Source organism: Emys orbicularis, chromosome 3 (genome assembly GCF_028017835.1).
Source record: "Emys orbicularis isolate rEmyOrb1 chromosome 3, rEmyOrb1.hap1, whole genome shotgun sequence".
Lineage (NCBI taxonomy): Eukaryota > Metazoa > Chordata > Testudines > Emydidae > Emys > Emys orbicularis.
In genome coordinates this window covers 20,578,235-20,598,910 of record NC_088685.1, presented here as the reverse complement: position 1 = coordinate 20,598,910, position 20,676 = coordinate 20,578,235, and the positions used below count along the sequence as shown (strand labels likewise).

The 20,676-nt window shown below is 45.7% G+C and overlaps 1 protein-coding gene across 1 annotated transcript in view; it reads right to left on the bottom strand.

The window, feature by feature from the left end:
* ATAD2B (ATPase family AAA domain containing 2B) overlaps positions 1-20,676 on the bottom strand; it is a 182,184-nt gene that overhangs the window by 67,654 nt on the left and 93,854 nt on the right. Inside the window, exons 19-22 of the mRNA XM_065401026.1 lie at positions 19,670-19,855; positions 12,735-12,870; positions 12,216-12,412; positions 9,841-10,000 (exon numbers count right to left, since the gene is read on the bottom strand). Coding sequence (XP_065257098.1) covers positions 9,841-10,000; positions 12,216-12,412; positions 12,735-12,870; positions 19,670-19,855 — 679 coding nt within the window. The remainder of the gene's footprint in view (positions 1-9,840; positions 10,001-12,215; positions 12,413-12,734; positions 12,871-19,669; positions 19,856-20,676) is intronic.

Sequence of the window (20,676 nt, the reverse complement as noted above, 5' to 3'; positions counted from 1 at the left end):
CCAAAACAAAAAAACAACTTTGGCCCCAGATAAAAGCTTCTCCAAAGTCCAGGGTTTTCAGATTTAGGATTTTGGTTGGGGGCTCATCTCTAAGGCCTGGTCAACACTTGAAAGTTTCACTTTCAGTTTCATAACTATTTTGACTAGGGGTGTGATAGTCTACCACAGTGGTCTCCAAAATGGGGTGCGCAAGAGGATCCTTGCGCGGCAGGAGGAGCACTTTTTTTTGTTTTTTGCTTCGTCAGGCAGGAGTCCGAACGACTTTCCCCCCCGACACACCCTTCGGCGCGGCAGGGGGTACGTGCTCAAAATTTTTTTACTGATAGGGGTGCGCGATCAAAAAAGTTTGGAGATGACTGGTCTACCAGAATAGTTATACCAGTAAAAGCCTCAGTGACTATGCAGTTATGCTGTCATAAAGGTGACTTATACTGGCACAGCAAGTCATATATTCCACAGAGACCTGTAACAACTACAGAGAGGATACAAGAAAGGAAGGGTTGTTTACCTTATAGTAACTGTTCTTTGAGATGTTCTAAGCATGTAAATCCTGTGCATGGTGCTCTGGTTCCCCTTGCACAGTTTGGAAGGTCGGTAGTGTCCAACAAGGGTCACACATGTGTCCTTCATGCCCTCATGCTCCCTTCTGAGGGCATAAGGGTGAACCAACCCCACCCAGCACTCAGTTCCTTCACCATCCAGCATCTCAAAGAATCCCTGATCTGCGGGGATGTAGGGGTTCTGGGATCCACATACACAGACAGTAATGTGTGCAGTAAATACACTGACATTGCAGACAGGTGGTTACTACTGACAGGCATTTTGTAAAAACTCAAGGTGCAGCTTAGAGGCCAAATGGGAGGACTCTGAACTAATAGTGGTCATCCAGCATCAGAAAGCAGAGAAACTTCCTGTGCAATGGATGTATTGGCACATGAAAATAGGTGTGCTGCAAGTTGAGGGTACTGAACCAGTACATGTGATCTAAAGAGGGTATGGTGGATGCAAGAGTCACCAGGTGAAATTTGACACTGGTTATCTAAGTGCTGAGGAGCCTGAGATCTAGTATGGGTCACCAGCTCCTTTCTTCTTTAGTACAAGAAAGTAAGGGGAATAAAATCCTCTCTCTCTGAAGGCTAGCAGTTGAGGCTCTATCACACCCAGTTCCAATAGAGAATGTATTTCTTGGTGCATGAGACTCACATGAGATTATTTCCTGAAAAGGGATGGGGGAAGGTATGAAATTGGAGGGTATGTCCCTCTTGGATTAACTACAAGACCCACAGTTTAATGTTATTGCAGTCCAGACATCCACAAAGAGAGGCAGGAACCAAAATAGAGGGAGTGGCAGGAGAGAGGGATACAGATCCACATTGTCCTGTGCAGTATACTCAACCAAAGCATCAAAATTATTGCTTCTGTGACTGAGATGGTTGGATAGTAGATGACAAGGCTGGTTCTCTCTTTTGGAACCTCTCTCTTTTTCTGAACTGGCTTGATTGTTTCTGATGGTTAAAAACATGAAGTAGTTAATTGGGATTTCTGCCTAGAAGAGAACTGGGATTTATAATACTTTCTTCTAAAATTTGGGAAGTAAAGGCCCAAAGATCTGACCATGATCCAACAATCCTTGAAGGAGTGCAATTTTGTGTCTGTCTTTGGACTGAACAAGTCCTTCCCATTAAATGTCAAGTCTTGCACTGTAGTCTGCACTTCCTTAGGGAGTCTTGACGAAGACAAACCTGAATCCCTTCACTTGCAAATTCCATTAGCCAGCAATATAGCTCCCATGTCCATAGAGTCTAGAACTGCCTATAATGAGTGGTAGCAATGAATTGACCTTCTGCATAGATCAATTCAAACTCCTTCAGATCTGAAGGTAATTTGTTTGAGAAATCTGCCAAATAATTTGCAATTATGATCTGAAGAGATGCTGAAGAATAAACTTTTCAGCCAAAAAGATCTAATTTCTTTGGTTCTGTCTCCCTGGAGGTGGATTTGTGTACCAGCTTGGATTTTCCACTCACTGTGGTGACTACCAGGGATGACTGTGTACAGGATAAAAGGTTAAATTAGTTTAAAAAGAAAAAAATGTTTTCTATAGGCCATGGCAGTCATGGGAAGGCCTTGCAAGGCAACGGCTTAATTGGAAAATCTGGATATAAAAGGTAACTGATAAGATAGAACAAAGAAAAGGTCCCAATTATCAGGAATAGTTAATAAGAAAGGATTTAACAGGCAATGACACCAAACTGGCCAAACCTGGTTTTTAGCCAAGTTAGCAATAGGCAATGACTTCACTTGTTTATTAAAGTGTATAAAAGGGTAAACTCTTAAAGTGTTCATTGCTAATACCAGCCTAACCAAGTTAGGACTGACCATTGTGGGTCTAAACCCTTGAGGTTAGCCTGTTTGTAAGTATCTTGATTGAATGCTTATAAATTTGATTTAATTGGAGATTGGTCCTACTTTGAGCAGAGGGTTGGACTAGATGACCTCCTGAGTTCCCTTCCAACCCTGATATTCTAGGATTCTATGATTCTAAATATTTTGTTACTGTTTGGATTAGTAAATTGCTTATTATTTAGGCTTTTTAGGAATGTATACAGCTATTGTATAAATACCATTTGGCCTTTGGATTTAATAAGGAACTTATGGTTAAATTAGTGTAGTGGTAATACCCTGCATAAATAGTCATTCCAACGCTGCATCAGAAGTGAATAGAAATATTCAGATCTCTAAGGGGAGAACTGGTATTTTTGTTCACCCTTCTGAGATTGCTGTGATAGATGGTGGGTGATGGCCCATAAATACTCCCCTGGCTGGAGGATTCCCTTATTAATTGGGAGGGCTATTCTGCTCTGTGCAGCTGGTTGCAGGATATGAAATAGCTTGTATGTTTTCTCCTGTACCAGGTCCGAGGAATCTTCCAGAGCCTCTTTCACGCTCTTTAAAAGCTCTTGATTCATCTTAAAATCATCCCCATTATTGGAGGAATGTAGGAGATCATTGTTTTGTCCAGTGAAGATGATGAGAAATCTTGGCGTGGAGAAGGGTCATCCTGCACTCCTCCGTCCTCCTCTTCGGAGATAGGTTGTTGAAACTTCATAGCCACTTGATGTATGGGGGAAGGAACAAGTCCCTGAGGGCTTTTCTGACACAATTAAAATGCAGGCTCCTTCAGAGAAGCTGAATGATGGCTTGGGTTTCTTCGGTGTTGAGGCCAGCCGGGCCAGTATGGCCAAGGCTGGAATCCATACAGGTAGGGCACATTAGCCCAAGAACCCCAGAGTTATGAAACCCAGAGTTACGATCTGATCAGTCAACCATATACCTCATTTGGAACTGGAAGTACACAATCAGGCAGCAGCAGAGACAAAAAAAGGGGGGGTGGTGGAGCTCAAATACAGTACAGCACTGTGTTAAACGTAAACTACTAAAAAATAAATGGAAAACACATTTTTTCTTCTGCATAGTAAAGTTTCAAAACTGTACTAAATCAATGTTCAGTTGTAAACTTTTGAAAGAACAACCATAATGTTTTGTTCATAGTTACTAACATTTCAGCGTTATGAACAACCTCCATTCCTGAGGTGTTCGTAACTCTGAGGTGCTACTGTACTCCCTTTCTCTTGAAGGAGTCGGTGGAGGTGACCGAGGTTCCAGAAACTGCTCCTTGTTAGGTACCTGAAGATGAAGAGGAGGAAGGTGAAAAATCCTCCAAGAGTGGAGCTGAGCTGAGCTGGAAGGTGCCACTATCCATTATAGAGTAGATGGCTTCGTATGACCCTGAACTCAGGGACCCAGCAATATCTTCAAATGACAGACACTCTGGGTTGCTCTGGTGGAGACTTTGATCTAGCCAACAAAGGAGAATATTCTAATAAATGAGTCCCAGGTCAGGAGTCACTCTTATGTCAGATGTGTCCCTAAAAGAGACAGCCAAAAACATTCCTCGTATATGTGCATGAAGGGTGTTGAGCTTGGTACGATAGGTAGTATTCACTCATCAGTGGTTGATAATCTCAGTACCACAGGAGTTGACCTCATAGTCTTAGATGTCCTCTGACCTGGTGCCAAGGAGTTTGAGTACAGTTGCCCCGGTACCGGAGCTTTGGCACATGTCGGGGTATGATGTAGCTTCGATACCAAGTGACCTCATGCCAAAGATTACTTTAGGGACATCTTTAAATGCAAAGCCAGTGTGAAGACTGAACTCTCCAGTGCTGCATTTATTCTCAGTGCCAATTTGCCTGATGCCACCTTAAGTGGATTCCTCTGTATCTGTAATTCTATCTTCCTGTTGCATGGAAGCAAGGAATGGGACAGAGACTTAGAAGTGGTTCTGAAAGAATGTTTTTTACTTCCTCTGGCAGCAGGGGTGTCTGACCTCTTCACCTGCTAAGTTTCAGAGCTCTTGTGAGAGGAAAGATGCTTCTTGGGGGGGGACAGAGCTCAGAGTTACCTGCCTCATCTCTGAGGCACTTTCAGGCTGGGTCTTCAGCATAAACACTAAAAATCCTTGCAGCTGTGGCACGTCAAAGTCCAACTGTAATCTCACAGATTTCGCCATTAGAAAGAGTCTTAGTATGTACTCAAGATTTTTTGAGTGCACTTCCTCAAGACCCAGCAAATTGCACACTTTGAAGGAATCTCTCTCTCACCTAAACAAAACACACAAGCATTGTGTCTATCCATGAGGGAAGCATTGTGTCTATCCATGAGGGGATTTATCTTCCTACATGATGGACATAACTTGAAGCCTAGTGAATGATGTTCCTGCATAAAGGCCTTTGACAGTAATGTAACAGTTCATGGGCTAACTAACAGCACTAACCTAAAACTATTTTTTTTTCCCAATGTGCTAACAGAATTCTAAATAACTATCCTAAATAATAAAAGAAAAATATTCACAAAGAACAACAAACACCAACAGCTATCTCTACTAAGGAGGACACTAAATTGTTCCAACTCTCAGAAGGGGGGCTATTAGAAGACATTGAGTAGCGAGCAGGGACACAATGCCCTTTATGTCCGCGGAAGGGATTGTGGAGGTGTGAAGGGTGCATGTGCAACCCCTGGTGGACTCTCCTCATAAAAACATCTGACTCCTGTCCAGAAGGCATGTGTGCACCATGAGTGGGATCCACATGCACAGGAACTCATAGAAAAAACTATCCGTTTGGAATTCCTACCCAAAACTGGAAATAACATGAAATAGTTAAATCTGCTTCTGAACTACTAAACCAGCAAGTGTTCCCATTTAACTACTGGGGAGTATAGTTGAAGAAATAACATGGGAAGTCCCTATACTGTCTCAAGAAAAGAAAAATAGCAGCTATACGGCTCTATTTTACATGAAGTATAGTGTGACCAGCAACCTTCTAAGGGAATGCTCTGACTAGAGGAGTTAGCTCTTGGAACAGACAATGACCTATAGAAATTAATGAACAACAAGTTCTTGAACAAACAGTGAGGTATCTCTCAAAAGGGAGAACCTCTGAAATAACGCTAATGGGTGTTATGTAACCTTAGGAGTGCTTGGTATGGAGCACTAATCTTAAATGGTAAGTTGTCACCCAAGGAAAATGAATGGATTAAAAACAGCATCAAGCCAGATGTAAAAGCAGCCTGTCTTCCTATAGTAGAGGGATGCAGTTATTGCCTCAGTTTCCCTCTTGGTTTCCTTCTGGTCTGTAGTTTTCAAGCCGTTCTGGTGAGTTGAAGTGACTTGGCTCGCCAATTAGGTCATAAATACTGTCCCCTTCCTCAGTATAACTAAAAGGTCAACAAAACAGTCTCCCACCCTACCTCATGTTGGACCATAGCCCTTCCCCCAGGCATGATTATTTCAGCTCTTTGCCAGACACAACAGTCCCTTCAGCCCTGATGTCAAAGGGTTCGGAGAAGGGGGCATTCCTCCTGCCCTTGCTGGAATCCACAGCGTAGGCCCCCACATACATCAACTCCAGCCTCAATCCACACTGCAGTATACAGCCAAAGCCTCGTCCTCTCATACTTCATACAGACCCTTCCTGCAAGGGGGTGGGGGTGGGGTTAGTTCTGCCTCTAATCCCCTCCGAGGCCCTTTCCCTCAGCCTCCTCCAACTGTTTTCCAGGCCTCCTGCCTGGTCACAGTTGAAAGTTTCATCCCAGGTACTGCTTCAACCTTGGACTCTCCCAGGATTGCACTATATTCAGTCCTGAACCCACCTGACCTCAGTCATAAGGGTCACTTAGTCATCTGAACCCCCATACTACAATTCCCAGGACCTCTGCAGATTACATTTCCCAATACTGAAGCGCTGAGCCTCCAATGACACTTGGGCTGGTGTTGCCTGGTTTTGAAGGGGCCAACACATTCTGTTACACTGCAACTATTCCTAGGGAATGAAATGAGTTTAAGTGCATTAAATCTGACCCTACAGTATCAGATTTTTGCCATTAGGAACAACTCCTACCTATTAACAGGGTTATGCAATTATGCAAGTCTCCATAGTCCCAAACACTGCAAGCTGTACATGGAAATACAAGGAAACTATTTCAGCTCAAAATCCAACTGGCCTAAGAAGTAAGTGCACTGTTGATGCATATAAGATTTGTATCCTAGGTTCCAATTTTTCCAAGGAACAGCACTGAACGATAAATTTCAATCAAACCAGCTAGACAGAATCTTCATCAGTAACAAAGATCTTGGAGAAATGCCTTACATTTGAATAGCAGCACCTACTGGTTTGCAATTTGCATTTGTAAGGAGGAGGTCGAATAAATTTTCCTGCCCAGGAGATCCAACTTCTTTATCCTTGGGAGTGGACTTGTACCTCCCTTGACGTGACCTCTCATTGGCTACTGTCATGACAAGCAAGTTAAGGGCAGGATGCAAATAAAAACACTTGAATCCCTACATAAATACATAATGATTGTCCATATGCTTTCTCATAGATGTCAAAGATGTTGGGGTGTTCCACAAAGCAGCAGGTTCCAACAGTGCATTGTTAACAGAGCTATTCTCCCTAGGTTCTAGGACTTAAAAATATCCACTAACTTGTGCATGTTTTCCTGCACCAATTCGGCCTGTATATCTATGGCCAATGCCAATCATCTAAGGAGGTCCTCCTGTGCCTGAAAGCGTTCAGCACTGGAGAGGAAGCATCTGTTACCATGGTGTCATCTGGTGATGAGGAAGATGAAGGAAAAGGTGTCACTGGCCTCTCTGGATGCAGTACCAGACCTTGTACCTGTTCTGAGGTAGTGTCCTCCACCTGAATCTGCAATGTAGGTGGCTGGGGAGGTGATGCCATGGGTGGGTTGGGTGCTCTTGCCCGGAAGTGGGTTGAAGGTCAGGACCTTAAGAAATAAGGAACATCCTATGGATACCCAGGCCATTGTGGATACGGATAAGGCATCAGTGGCCAGTAGGCATTGGGCCAAGAGCCTGTCTCTGCTGCGGGAAGAGTCATGGATGAGAAAGGGGTCAGGATGAGAAAGGGGTTCTCAACTGTCTTTTAGACTGGGAGGGAGGACCTCAATCTTGACTACGATGAATTCCCAAAATCATCCAGCGGTAATGGGGGAGCAACCCCTGGCAGAGCAAGACAGAGTCCAGCCTCATCAGAGGTCCAATGTGCAGGTTGCATCAGCCCCAAGACTGACAGAGAAATTGGTGCCCTGAAGGACTGGCAAGGGCAATGCATTCTCATTTGGTACCAATGCCAAAAAAGGCACAGACACTGGCGTCGGTACTGATCCAGTAATGACACAGTCTGCACCATGACGACTATTGGTGCCAAAGATGACTGCTGTGCTAACGAATCCCTCAGCACCCGGTACCAGCGCCAGCCTCAATTATGTACTCAATATGATATGCACTGTTGAGGGCGGTGTTGGCAGCTGAGATACCTGTGGAGTTAACCTACACAGTGCCATCATTGCTGATGAAGTCGCAGCACCTGAATATTCCCAGACAATTGGAGAATGAGGATCCAAAAGGCAACGCACATCTGACATTGCCTGATATGTCAAAGGACTGGACACCACTGGTGCCAATGTCACTGGTACCAGACTCAGCAGACATCCCATGGACAGAGCCAGAGTCGGCGGTACAGCCCCAAATTAATGTTGCCTCGGTATTGGAGAGAAGGTAGAAGGGCCAGTTCCATCACGTGTACCTGAAGCGTCAAGGTGCCAGCCTGCACTGATTCTGGCAGAGGAGGACTCTCTCCAAGCTCTGGAGTGGCTATGGTCTGTTTTATAGGTCATTTTCTCAGAGGCCCAAGGGAGGTGAATGATCCCTCTTCCTCCTAGAGGAGGCCTCAGAGTCTGGCAGAGGAACATCATCTTGTTATGGTTATGATGGTGGCTGAGGAGCCAATACTGTGCCTGGTGCCAACCAGGACTCATGGCATGCTGCATCAGGTGCTGCTTGAGACTCAAAGTCCCTTGACACCTGCATTCTTAAACGATTTGCAAATAGAGTACCTTTCCTTAATGTTCCCCTCTCTAAACACTACACATGAGGATCACTATTAGGAACAGCCACCCCACACGCCAGACAGAGCTTAAATCCTGGTGAAGGCATTCCACCTGAAAAAACACAGCTACTCAACCTAACTTTCCTAACTAAGGCACTACTAGATAACTAAGTATTATGACTATTTACAACAAAATTTCAGAAGAATGAAATACAAAATCAGAGTGAAGAAACACCACACAAACTCCAGCTCAAGCTGAGGGCAGTGAGAAGGAATGGGGGGTGGGGAAAGAAAGAGGGTCAGAGCAGCAGTGCCCTTAATAGTCATGTGAGGGGCCATAAAGAAAAGGTGCAAGCACCGGCCCTATGGCTACTGCTAGGCAAACTTTTCTGGCTTTGGTGCACTGGACACATGCATACCTGAGTGGAACATATCTGCAACCACTCAAAGAACTATTTCTTGTTTTGTCTCATGGTATTTAATGAAAACCTTTTAATTCACTGTCTTCATTTGATGATAGTATAGTGTGATGAATGGAAAACTGATCCTAACAAATGCTTTAAAGGGGCATTTTCTTTTTCATTTTAAAACCTGACTTGAGCTTTCGGAAGCTGTCAGATCAAACGCTTATTTAGCAACATCCATCTTCCCAACGCACAATAATGCATTCTTTACAACAAATACAGAGGATGACATTTCCCATATCTGCAGGTGGACAGCCTTCACACTAATGTCCTCTTGTAGTTTTGTTTTGTTTTTAATTGGAAACAGCCACATGAAAAACTGCCACTTAAATACATTTGCAAGACAATTCTTCCCTAATCAACTAAAACAGACCTCTTTGTTTGGGATTAGTTCTGCTCCTTCCCCCACCCCCAGTGGTGAGTTCTTAATTTAGTGGATGAATTTGGTCCTCATGAAAGTGAGGATCACAGCTGGAGGCAATGCATAGCATGGCAAGATGCTGTGCAGGATTCTCCATATAGCTCTGACAAATTATGTGATGGTTTTATTATGTGGACAGACGTCCCCTGAAGACAAAGAAGCAACTACCAAATTCATTCTCACTTCGGACCTACTCAGTATTGGAACCCGATTTACCAGAAGTGAATGTTAAGTGCTTTAGCCCTACTTTGCTTACTAGTTCCTGCACACTCACTGCACTACATAGCTCCTAGAATTTTTCACTTAAATGCTAACTGTCCACTTAAGAGTCTCTCAGAATATTAAAAACACAGACCTTCAGGGAAAAATTACTTGTTTAGCTAATTTATAACACAGTATGAAGTTTGCTTTGATGCCTGAATAATCATACACATGATTAAACAACTATTTTTCAAATTTAGGTAGGCCAAAACTATTTCCTTACCTCCAGGGTCTTTGTCTGGATTATATTCCAATGCATTGCTACAGATGAGATCAATATCTGTTAGGAAATCCTTGGCAGTCAAATAGTTGTGTTTATCAATTTTGGTTATTACTGTTGACAGGTCCATTGGTTCTTTGATAACTTCAAGATAATCTGAAACCTACAATCAAACAGCATACTGAAGTGACACAGGGCCTTATGCATTTCATCGGCACACTTTCCCACGTTATACACATATTTATGCAGCATACTTAGTACTAATTAAGAAATGTGCCAGTTCAACATTTTGAGCATGCTCATTTTCAACACATCTTTAATTCAAACATTTTAAACACAGAAATTGAAATTATAGTGCTGGTGTTAGACTGCTAAAGTTATAGTTCCTTCAGAGAATCAATGATACGTCTAATTTTCAGAGCAAACTAAAGTGGTGCTGCAATTAAAGCCTCTTTGATATTATAACATTGTCCTGAACATGAAAAATAGTGGGCCTACCCCCACACAAAGCAGAACTGTGAAACTGTTTCTCCATTCTGTAGGTAAGCCTTTTTTGTTAGTTTAAGTAGTCAAATCATTAATCTTTAAAAATAATTTTCTGCAAAACATTTGCAATAATAATCTGTATGAACACCAAATCTAATTTTGCCATCATGGACTTTACAGCAGGGCTTTCTCAGAAGAAGGCCCCTTGTCTGTGGAGTTCACTGCCTTCTATGGTGCACCTCATCATGGGTTCAGCAGCCCTCCAGGCAGAGTGAAAGGTATTTAACTGAATTAACTATATGACGAGGGGTTAACTCTTGGCAAGAGAAGATACCGACAGAGCTCTACTAACTGTAGCTCACTGAGATATGCATGTATTTATTGTTTTAATCGAAGTAAAGAATAAATAAAGTATGCTTCTGCATGAGTGCTTCAACGTAATTAAAATTACAATCAATTTAAAATGTAGGTAGGCCTCAGTGTTTGTGTAGTCCTGAATATTTTAAAATCACCCATATATTAAGGTGATGGTTGCCAAAAAAAGGAAATACGTTTAGATCAAACTGTAATGGCTCCAGAGGAATAATTTTTGATTGACCAGGTAAACATGCATTTTTAGAAGTTCCAACAAAAAATATATCACAACATAAATCTTAGATTAAGACCATACTTCAACGTCATATACAATATCTATCTACTGTCTAAATGCTTAAACATATATTTAAAGTGCATTTTCTATTCTGAACAGGCAGTAAAAATGGCATCCCCAAATGTAAACTGTCCAGTTTACAAGTAGAATGATATTTTTCTAAACAGAGGCCCCTGTTAACTCATCCTGGGATCTAAAAGTCAACCTGTATTTTTTCAAGTGTATCACCACCAGTAATAGAATCTTCATGTGAAACTGCAAATTTATATAGCAGATCAGTTAAATAAGAAAAGGAGGTCTTCTCGTTAAGGCATTAGGGACTGGGACTTGAGAGATCTGGGATTAATTCCTAGCACTGTCACAGATTTTGTATAACCCTTTGGCAAATCACTAAATCTCATCTGTGTCAATTCCCCATCTATAAAATGAAGATGATAATATTCCTTCTGCATAGTTGAAGAGAATAGTTCATAGTTCTTTAACAAACAAGTTAAGTTACAAATAATGTTCAAATACTGAATCTGGCTTGAAGCTGGTGGAGGACTGGATGGAGCCTCAAATAAATGCCTGTTAACTCTGCATGTAATTTAAAGTGCAGTTCTTTTCTAAAAAATTACACTAAAAATGACATTGCAGGGTCCCATTTTTATTGTCTCTCAATGACTTACAAAACAAATGTTCAGATTGGAAGTAGAAGAGTGATTTTTTTCTTACTGCCATCCCTACAAAGTTAGTATTCTATCTGAAAGCCAAGCTAGGCTCTCTCCTTTTCACACACCAGCACAGTAATAGACTTGCAGGCCAAATGATGCCCTCAGTTATAACTGCAACCCCACTGTCTTCCAATTATGTCCTTCAACAGTAAAAGCTAATTTTTGTTAATTAAAGAAAGCAACTACAATTCCAAATACATCCTGGTAGCAGATTTGATGAATAAGGTGCTACCATTTTTATAATGCTGATTTTCAGAGTGGAAAAGCACTTTAAACTGACTAGTATAGGCTAGAGTAATGAAAGTTTTTCTGCTGAACCAGTAGTGTGTCCAAGAATATGCTTCTGATCACTCACACTGTGGTACAGAAGGTTATGACTAAGCCACCAGTTGATTACTGATGGGAGGAATTGGCTAGGTCATGGATAGCAAGGATATCTGGGATATTAATCTATCCATGCCCTTTTTAATTAATAATATTTTTTTTCTAATAGGTTCAACTTCATTTTTTGCACGTTACTGAAACAAGACCTCTTCAATATCCACCGGTTTGCTGAAGATGTTAAAGCGTTTGTCTGTGGCCAGCCTCTTGGTAACATCCCTGAGAAACAACCGCAGTTCTCTCAATGTGTTCTCCTCCTGGTCCTCCATTCGTTGCTTTTCTGTTTCTGAGAGCTGGCGGGGAGGAGACGGTAATGCAAGAGGAAGAACTTCCAGAGCACAAAGAGCTGGGGAAGAAAGCAGGAAAAAGTAATATTAGTAAGAAGGAATTGTAGGATTACCCCTTTCTGGACTTTCACAATGCATTTAATCAAGGGGGGGGGGGATTTCCCATTTTCCTTCCGACTTTTCAAACTTCACCATTTAAGCGCCTTCCCGTCTCACTCGGTATAATAGAAACAAGCGAGTTCTGCACATTGATAAACTGGCAGTTAGGGTCATTAACAACTGAATTTCCCAAAACCATTTAAAAAGAAAAACATTTTACAGTACAAAACTTTATTCAAACAGATTCTCACACTACTGTGGCTTTATTGTAAAGTAGCTTACCAGCCTGTTTCCTTTTGGGAGGGGGCATTGATGCCTGATTAAGAATTAACTCCTGGAAAAATCTCAGTCTGTCTTCTTCACTTGGTCTTTGAATATAAAAAACCTCTTCATACTGGATTCTAAAGATACACTTCACCTGCCAGAAAACAATGTCATGAAAAGTCAAAGGATTCAACTTGTTCTTGAACTATTTGATCAATGTATATTTTAAACACAGAGGATCAACTTTTCAAAAGACACAAACTGGCCATACTTAAGAAGTTACCGAACCATTTCCAAAGAAGCACAACGTCCAAGGAAAAAACGGTTACCTACCTTTTCGTAACTTGTTTTTCGAGATGTGTTGTTCACATCCATTACACATTAGGTGTGCGCGCGTTGCGTGCACGGACGTCGGAAACTTTTTCCCTCAGCGGCTCCCGTCGGGCCAGCAGGAGTCCCTCCCCCCCGCCAGAGCGGCGCCCCGCTCTAGCATATATATACACCTGCCGACCCTCCCCTCCCTCGGTTTCTTCTTGCCAGTGACTCCAACAGAGGGGAAGGAGGGTGGGAAGTGTAATGGACGTGAACAACACATCTCGAAGAACAACAGTTACGAAAAGGTAGGTAACCATTTTTCTTCTTCGACTGATTGTTCACGTCCATTACACGTTAGGTGACTCACAAGCTTACCATAGGAGGAGGATAGGAGTCAAGCAACGATTGAAGCACAGCCCTGCCGACCACCGCGTCCTCTCTGGTCTGATGATGGACTGCGTAATGGGCTGTGAATGTGTGCACCGACGACCAGGTGGCCGCTTTACAGATCTCCTGGAGTGGAGCCTGCGCCGGGAAAGCCGTCGAGGATGCTTGGGCCCTAGTCGAGTGAGCCCTGATCGCCGGGGCTGGTACTTTGGCGAGCTCATAGCACGTGCGGATGCAAAGCACAATCCATGATGATAATCGTTGTGCCGAGATAGGCCGGCCTTTCATTCTCTCCGCAATGGCAATGAACAGTTGTGTCGACTTGCGAAATGGCCTGGTCCATTCCAGATAGAACGCCAGGGCCCTACGGACATCGAGGGTATGCAGGCTGCGGTGGCTCGGGTCTGTATGGGGCTTGGGGAAGAACACCGGTAAACAAATGTCCTGCCCCATATGAAATTGCAAGACCACTTTAGGGAGGAATTTGGGGTGCGGTCTCAGCTGCACCTTGTCCTTATAAAAAAACTGTATATGGAGGTTCCGAAGTGAGGGCTCTCAACTCCGACACCCTCCTAGCCAATGTAATGGCCACCAGAAACGCTACCTTCCATGAGAGGTGCATGAGAGAGCAAGAGACTAGGGGTTCAAAGGGTGGTCCCATGAGCTTAGTTAGGACCAGGTTAAGGTTCCATGTAGGGACGGGCGGGCGTGAGTAGGGGAACACCCTTTCCAGCCCCTTGAGAAATCGGACTACTGTGGGGTTGGAAAATATCAAATGCCCCAACTCTCCCGGGTGGAACACCGATATGGCGGCCAGATGCACTTTAATTGAGGAGGGGGCAAGCCCTTGATGTTTGAGGTGCAGCAAGTAGTCCAGTATTGATGGGATGGAGGCCTGCAGAGGCTGTATGTGATTAGGCTCGCACCAGTGGGAGAACCTCTTCCATTTGGCAAGGTAAGTCGCTCTTGTGGAGGGCTTCCTACTACCAAGGAGAATTTGTTGGACCTGGTGGGAGCACCTATTCTCCGTAGCGTTTAGCCACAGAGATGCCACGCCGTGAGATGTAGTGATGGTAGGTTCGGGTGGAGTAGGCGACCCTGGTCCTGCATGATGAGGTCTCGGTGCAGGGGTAGGGCAATCGGGGCGGTCAATGACAGTTCCAGCAGGGTCGTAAACCAATGCTGGCGCGGCCACGTCAGTGCGATAAGGATAATCGCCGCTTTGTCCCTGCGGGTCTTGAGCAGGACCCTGTGGATGAGCGGGAAGGCGTACCTCAGGCTCCCGCCCCACTGAATCGCGAAGGCACTGCCAATGAGCCCGGGCTGAGGTTCTGGAATGAACAAAACCGAGGGCATTGGCTGTTGTCCTTGGTGGCGAAGAGATCCACCTGGGGAAAACCTCACCTCCGGAAGATTGAATGCAGGACGTCCTTTCTTAACGTCCATTCATGCATGTGATACGACCTGCTGAGGCGGTCTGCTAAGCTGTTTTGAACCTCCGGAAGATATGTTGCCACCAATTGGACTGAGTGGGCTATACAGAAGTCCCATAGGAGGAGTGCCTCGTGACAGAGGGGAGAGGAGCGGGCCCCGCCCTGCTTGTTTATGTAGAACATGGCGGTAGTGTTGTCCGTCAGAACTGACACGCTGTGGCCTTCTATGGTAGCATGAAAGGTCTGGCAGGCGAGGCGAACCGCCCTTAACTCCTTCACATTGATATGGAGCAACTTTTCCTCCCTGGACCATAAGCCCTGCGTTCGTAGGTCCCCTAAGTGTGCCCCCCAGCCCAGGTCTGACGCATCTGTTACTAGCGTCAGGGTGGGCTGCGGTGTAGTGAAGGGGACCCCTTCGCAAACTTGCTGTTGATCGAGCCACCAGTGGAGGGAGTTCTAGACCCGAGCTGGGATTGTCACTACAAGGTCCAAGGGGTCTCTGCTGGGGCGATACGTTTGGGCTAGCCACAGCTGTAACAGTCTGAGTCTCAGGCGGGCATGTTTGACTACCTGTGTGCAAGCCGCCATGTGTCCCAGGAGTTGCATATAGCACCTGGCTGTGGTTGTGGGAAATTGTTGAATGGAGGTTACAGCTCTTTGAATGGCCACGAACCTGGGAACTGGAAGACTTGCTCGTGCCTCCACCGAGTCTAGGACTGCTCCTATGAAGTCCAGTCTTTGTGTGGGGATCAGCGAGGACTTGGGCACATTGACTAAGAGACCGAGCTTGTGGAACACATGTAACGCCAGTGTCACATGGGAGCAAACCTAGTCCTCTGACCTGCCCGCGAGGAGCCAGTCGTCCAAGTATGGGTATACCCGCATCTTTCTTTTTAGAAGAAAGGCTGCCACCACGGACATGCATTTCGTGAACACTCAAGGGGCCGTTGCCAGGCCAAAGGGCAAGACCGTAAATTGGAAATGGTGCTGGTTGATGGTGAAACGCAGGAACCGCCGGTGAGCAGGGCGGATGGCGATGTGAAAGTACGCATATCGAGGGCAGCGTACCAATCCCCCAGATCCAGGGATGGGATAATAGCGCCAAGGGAGACCATGCGAAAGCGGGCCTTCACTAAGAATTTGTTTAGTTTGCGAAGGTCCAAAATGGGGCGGAGATCCCCTTTTGCTTTGGGGATAAGGAAATATCTGGAGTAGAACCCTTTCCCTCTTAGGTCTGGAGGAACCTCTTCCACCACCCCTGCCCTGAGGAGGGCCTGCACCTCCTGCATAAGGAGTTGCTCGTGAGAGGGGTCCCTGAAGAGGGACGGGGAGGAGCGGTGGGAGGGAGGGGGCGAGGAGAACTGAAGAATGTATCCTACATCCACCGTGCGAAGGACCCAACGGTCCGATGTTATATGGGACCAAGCACGGTAGAAATGGGACAAACGATCCCTGAAACATATGGGAGGATCCAGTGTGAGGGTCGGTACGCTGTCATCGATCGCAACTTCAAAATCCTTGTTTGTTGCCAGGTTGCGGCTTGCCCTGGCCTTGGTTTTGGTTAGGCGTGTTGTTTCGCCTATGCCTGTTGTCTCTGCCCCTTCTGCGGTACGGTTCCTGCCAACGACTTGAGGGTCGCTCGGGAGTCTTTGAGGCTATGCAGCCTGGCATCCCTTTGGTCTGAGAACAAGCCTGACCCTTCGAACGGTAGGTCTTGTAAGGTGTTTTTCACCTCTGGTGGAAGGCCTGAAGCCTGTAACCACGCCGAGCGCCTCATCACCACCTCTGACGCGACTGTCCTGGCAGCTGCGTCCACAGAGTCAAGGGAGGCCTGCAGAGAGGTTTTGGCCACTGCCTTCCCTTCGTCCACGATGGCTGCGAACTCGGGTTGCGAGCCCTGAGGCAGGGAGTCCTTAAACTTGGAGACTGATGCCCAAGAATTGAAATTGTGCCTGTTTAGGATCGCTTGCTGATTAGCGATCCTTAATTGGAGGCCCCCGGACGAGTAGACCTTTTTACCAAACAAGTCCAAGCACTTTGCCTCCTTGGCCTTGGGGGCAGGGGCTTGTTGGCCATGTTGCTCTCGTTCGTTGACCACGGATACGACCAGCGAACAGGGTGTTCGGTGACAAAAGAGGAAGTCGAACCCTTTGGAGGGGGCGAAGTACTTCCTCTCTATGCCCTTTGGAGTGGTGCACTGGAGGCCGGTGTTTGCCATACTGTCTTATAATTAGACTGTATCGTTTTTATGAGTGGGAGCGCGATTCTGGAGGGGCCTTCAGGGCTTAGGATGTCCACCATGGGATCCTCCTGCTCTACCGACTCCTCCACCTGTAAACCCAAATTGAGGGCTACTCGGCGGAGTAGTTCCTGGTGCGCCCGATGGTCAATCGGGGGAGGGCCTGATACTGCTCTGCCCGCCACGGCTTCATCTGGCGAGGAGGAAGAAGTTAGAGCCTTCTGTGCTTCCTTCTGCATCTCCTCACCGGCTGGGAGCTCCTCTGGAGTCTGTCCAGCTGAGCGGGCCTGAGACGGTACCGGGCTCGGTGCCGTGTCGGCTCTCTCTTGCTCTCGTGGTCTGGAGACTGTGGCCTCCTTGTGAGAGATGGGGCGCCCCTGCGGGGAGCGGGACCGGTGTCCTGAGAGGCCGGATCTTGAGGCCCTGGACGGGGGGCCTTGGTGCTGGTGGTAGGCCCATGGAGTCCAGAATGGCCACTGTCCTGACGTGCCCCACTGTGGGTGCCAAGGGGCTTGGTGTTCCCTGCTGGCTGGTGCCCTGTGGGTATATCTGCTGGAATGGCCCGAGTCTGCCTCAGAAACCACGGACGGAGACCTTGAGGGCCATGGTGGTGCCGTGGAACGGTGCCGGTCCGGGACCGGAGAGCGGCACTTTCTTGACCGGGACCGGGATCGGGAATGGTGCCTCATCGACCGGGAACGGTACCGCTGCCCTTGGGACCGGGAACAACTGCTAGTGGTCGGTCTCGGGGATCGCGTGACTGAAACGGCCCGGTGCCTGTTCGGATAAGGAGCCGGGGAACGCTGGACCAGTGCCGGGCGTTTGCTAGGGCAAGACGCCTGTGAGGCTCTCTGTGCCGAGGATAGCCGGGAGTCCACCGAGGCGGAGCTCGACCGGGACCGTGGGCGCACCATTGCCGGTTTGCCTCTGGATGGTAGTCTCGGTGTCAGCCCCGGATGCTTGTCTTTGGCCTGGAGGGGGCTCTCCACGGACAATTCGATGAGGTCCCTTGCTGCCTCAAACATGTCCGGCGTGGAGGGCTGTTCCAGAAGCTCCTCCAGCCCTTCCTCCTCACTCGAGGCGCTTATCCCGGGGCTCGACGGGCCTTTCGGCGCCGGAGCTACTGGCACCAGGATCTGTCCTGGGGCAGCAATGCCTTTTAGCGCACTCGAGTCCTTCACGGGCGCTACCTTTTTATGTGGGGAGCGCCCTCGGGCCTTGGGTTGGCCCTTTGATTTGGTCGGCGAAGATGACCGGTGCCGGGGGCAGTCCTGTTGTTTCGGTGCCGTAGGCTTAGGGTGCCCCACCGGTGCAGGATCACGAACCGATGCCGGGGCACTCCGCACCGAGGCTGACAGTGCCGCGGTCGGATGAGTCGAAGTGGAGGGCTGTAATGCAGCCTCCATGAGTAGCTGTTTGAGCCGAAAGTCTCTCTCTTTCTTAGTTCTGGGCTTGAAAGCCTTACAGATCTTGCAGCGCTCTTTCTGGTGCGATTCCCCCAGGCAACGGAGACACGAGTCGCGGGGATCGCTAATCGGCATAGGCTTGCGGCACGTGGCACAAGCCTTGAAGCCTTGGGCGTGCGGCATGCCCCGCCGCCCAAGGCTGGTGTCGGAATTTAACCAAACACCTAAAACAAAGGAGCTTAACTATCTTCTAACAAACTGCTAACTACTAACATTAACACTGGTAACTATTAACGCTAAGGGACACTCTCAGGTGAGAGATAAGAGTTATTCCAGCGCCGTCACGGACGGTAAGAAGGAACTGAGGGAGAGTCGGGTCAGCAGGTGTATATATATGCTAGAGCGGGGCGCCGCTCTGGCGGGGGGGGGACCCCTGCCAGCCCGACGGGAGCCGCTGAGGGGAAAAGTTTCCGACGTCCGTGCATGCGATGCGCGCACACCTAATGTATAATGGACGTGAACAATCACTCGAAGAAGAAAATTAATAATCTGGAATTGTTATTCAAGTTTCCATAACATGCAAGTTAAAGGGGCAGTGCAGCAACAGTTGCTACTGCAATGATAGGAGGAGGAGAAAGAAAATTAGAAAAAAAAGTTGTATACATTAAGTTTTAAAACAACTAAAGCTACACTGCAGTCGCTGAGTCAAATTCTACTCTTTCTTACACTGCAGTATACTCCACCGACTTCAATGGGTTTTTCTGGAATTATACCAGTGTAACAGAGCACAATCTAACACACAGTCTAGAATAGCAGGAGCTCCTTTATGGAGATCAAAGAAGATGGAGATCATTCTTAGTCGTAGAGGAAATACTGTCACTTCAAATAAAGACAAAAGGATTTCAAGTTTGTTATTTCGGATGTTTTCTGTGCAGAAGATAATGATTGCAAGAATTAGCACATATGAACTAACCTTAGACTTCATGTAAGGCAATTTTAGAGCTGAAATAAAATTAATTTAGCAATTTCAATGTGAGATATTTTAAAGTAAATTATAAGAACGATAGCATAAAGTACTGGTTATGTACAGCTGTTCTACATTAAAGTGTCCTATATTCTTAAAGAGACACACATTGGTAATGCTTCCACTCTCAAAAAATATTTAACACTCACCTCTTCAGGTAATTCACTATACATGGTTTCAGAGGTAGACAGCAGAAATATAGGAGAAAATGACGGTATGTCTTGCAGCAAAGTTAGAAAAGTAGCTCTCACAGTTTCACTGACAGCTTCCCACCAGTCACCAATATGAGGCATGTAAACAATACTTGGTACAGTTCTTCGAGCTTCACGAAAGATCTAGTAAAGAGAAACACTAGTATTTAAATTCAGAAATTAAGTATTATGACACACAATAAAAAATGAAAACTTATGGGCTTAGGTAATGCCTCCTGGTGCCTTCAATAGACATCCTCTCATCAGCTTAATTAGCTCAAATTACAATAAAAATGCTTTCCATTCAAGTTTTTATGAATATATTGTTTGCTTCATCGAATTACTTTAAGCCAGTATGCAATGCCATCCAAAACAGCTACAGGTCATATAAGTCAACATCCTGTTTTAATAATCTATTACAACAAAGATCCAACAAGCAAACCACATGGAAAGTTAAACTGTACCACATTTTGCAGCAGAAGAGAAAAATGTGAAATGTCATAACAAATACAAGATGAAATGTCATACTAGCTTTTTAAGATTTGTAAGCACTATGCTGAGTCCATTAAACAGCTTTGTTTTGGCTCAGGCACTTGTAAATACAGTGCACTGAGTTGGTTGCTGCTGGTTAACCAAATAGAATGTTTGACAGGAGGACTGAAATTTTTCAAGAGCAAGGAAACATTTTAATTAATTAACTTTAAGTTTCGGGTTTGTTTATCTTAGAATTTTAGCAGCTTTGCTATTATTCCCCATGGCCTGCTATTTTTTCCTCATAGGAGAACCAGTGTTCAGTATATCTGTTACACCTCAAAATTTCACCCTCTATATCCAACTCTATGAGTACATAAAAACTCAGCTCAATTACCACTTCCCTTTGTCTTCTGGCAGCCCAGATATTCTGACATCATTATGATAGTAGAGCAAGAAATATTCATCTAGTTTATTTTAACAAGTCCATATCT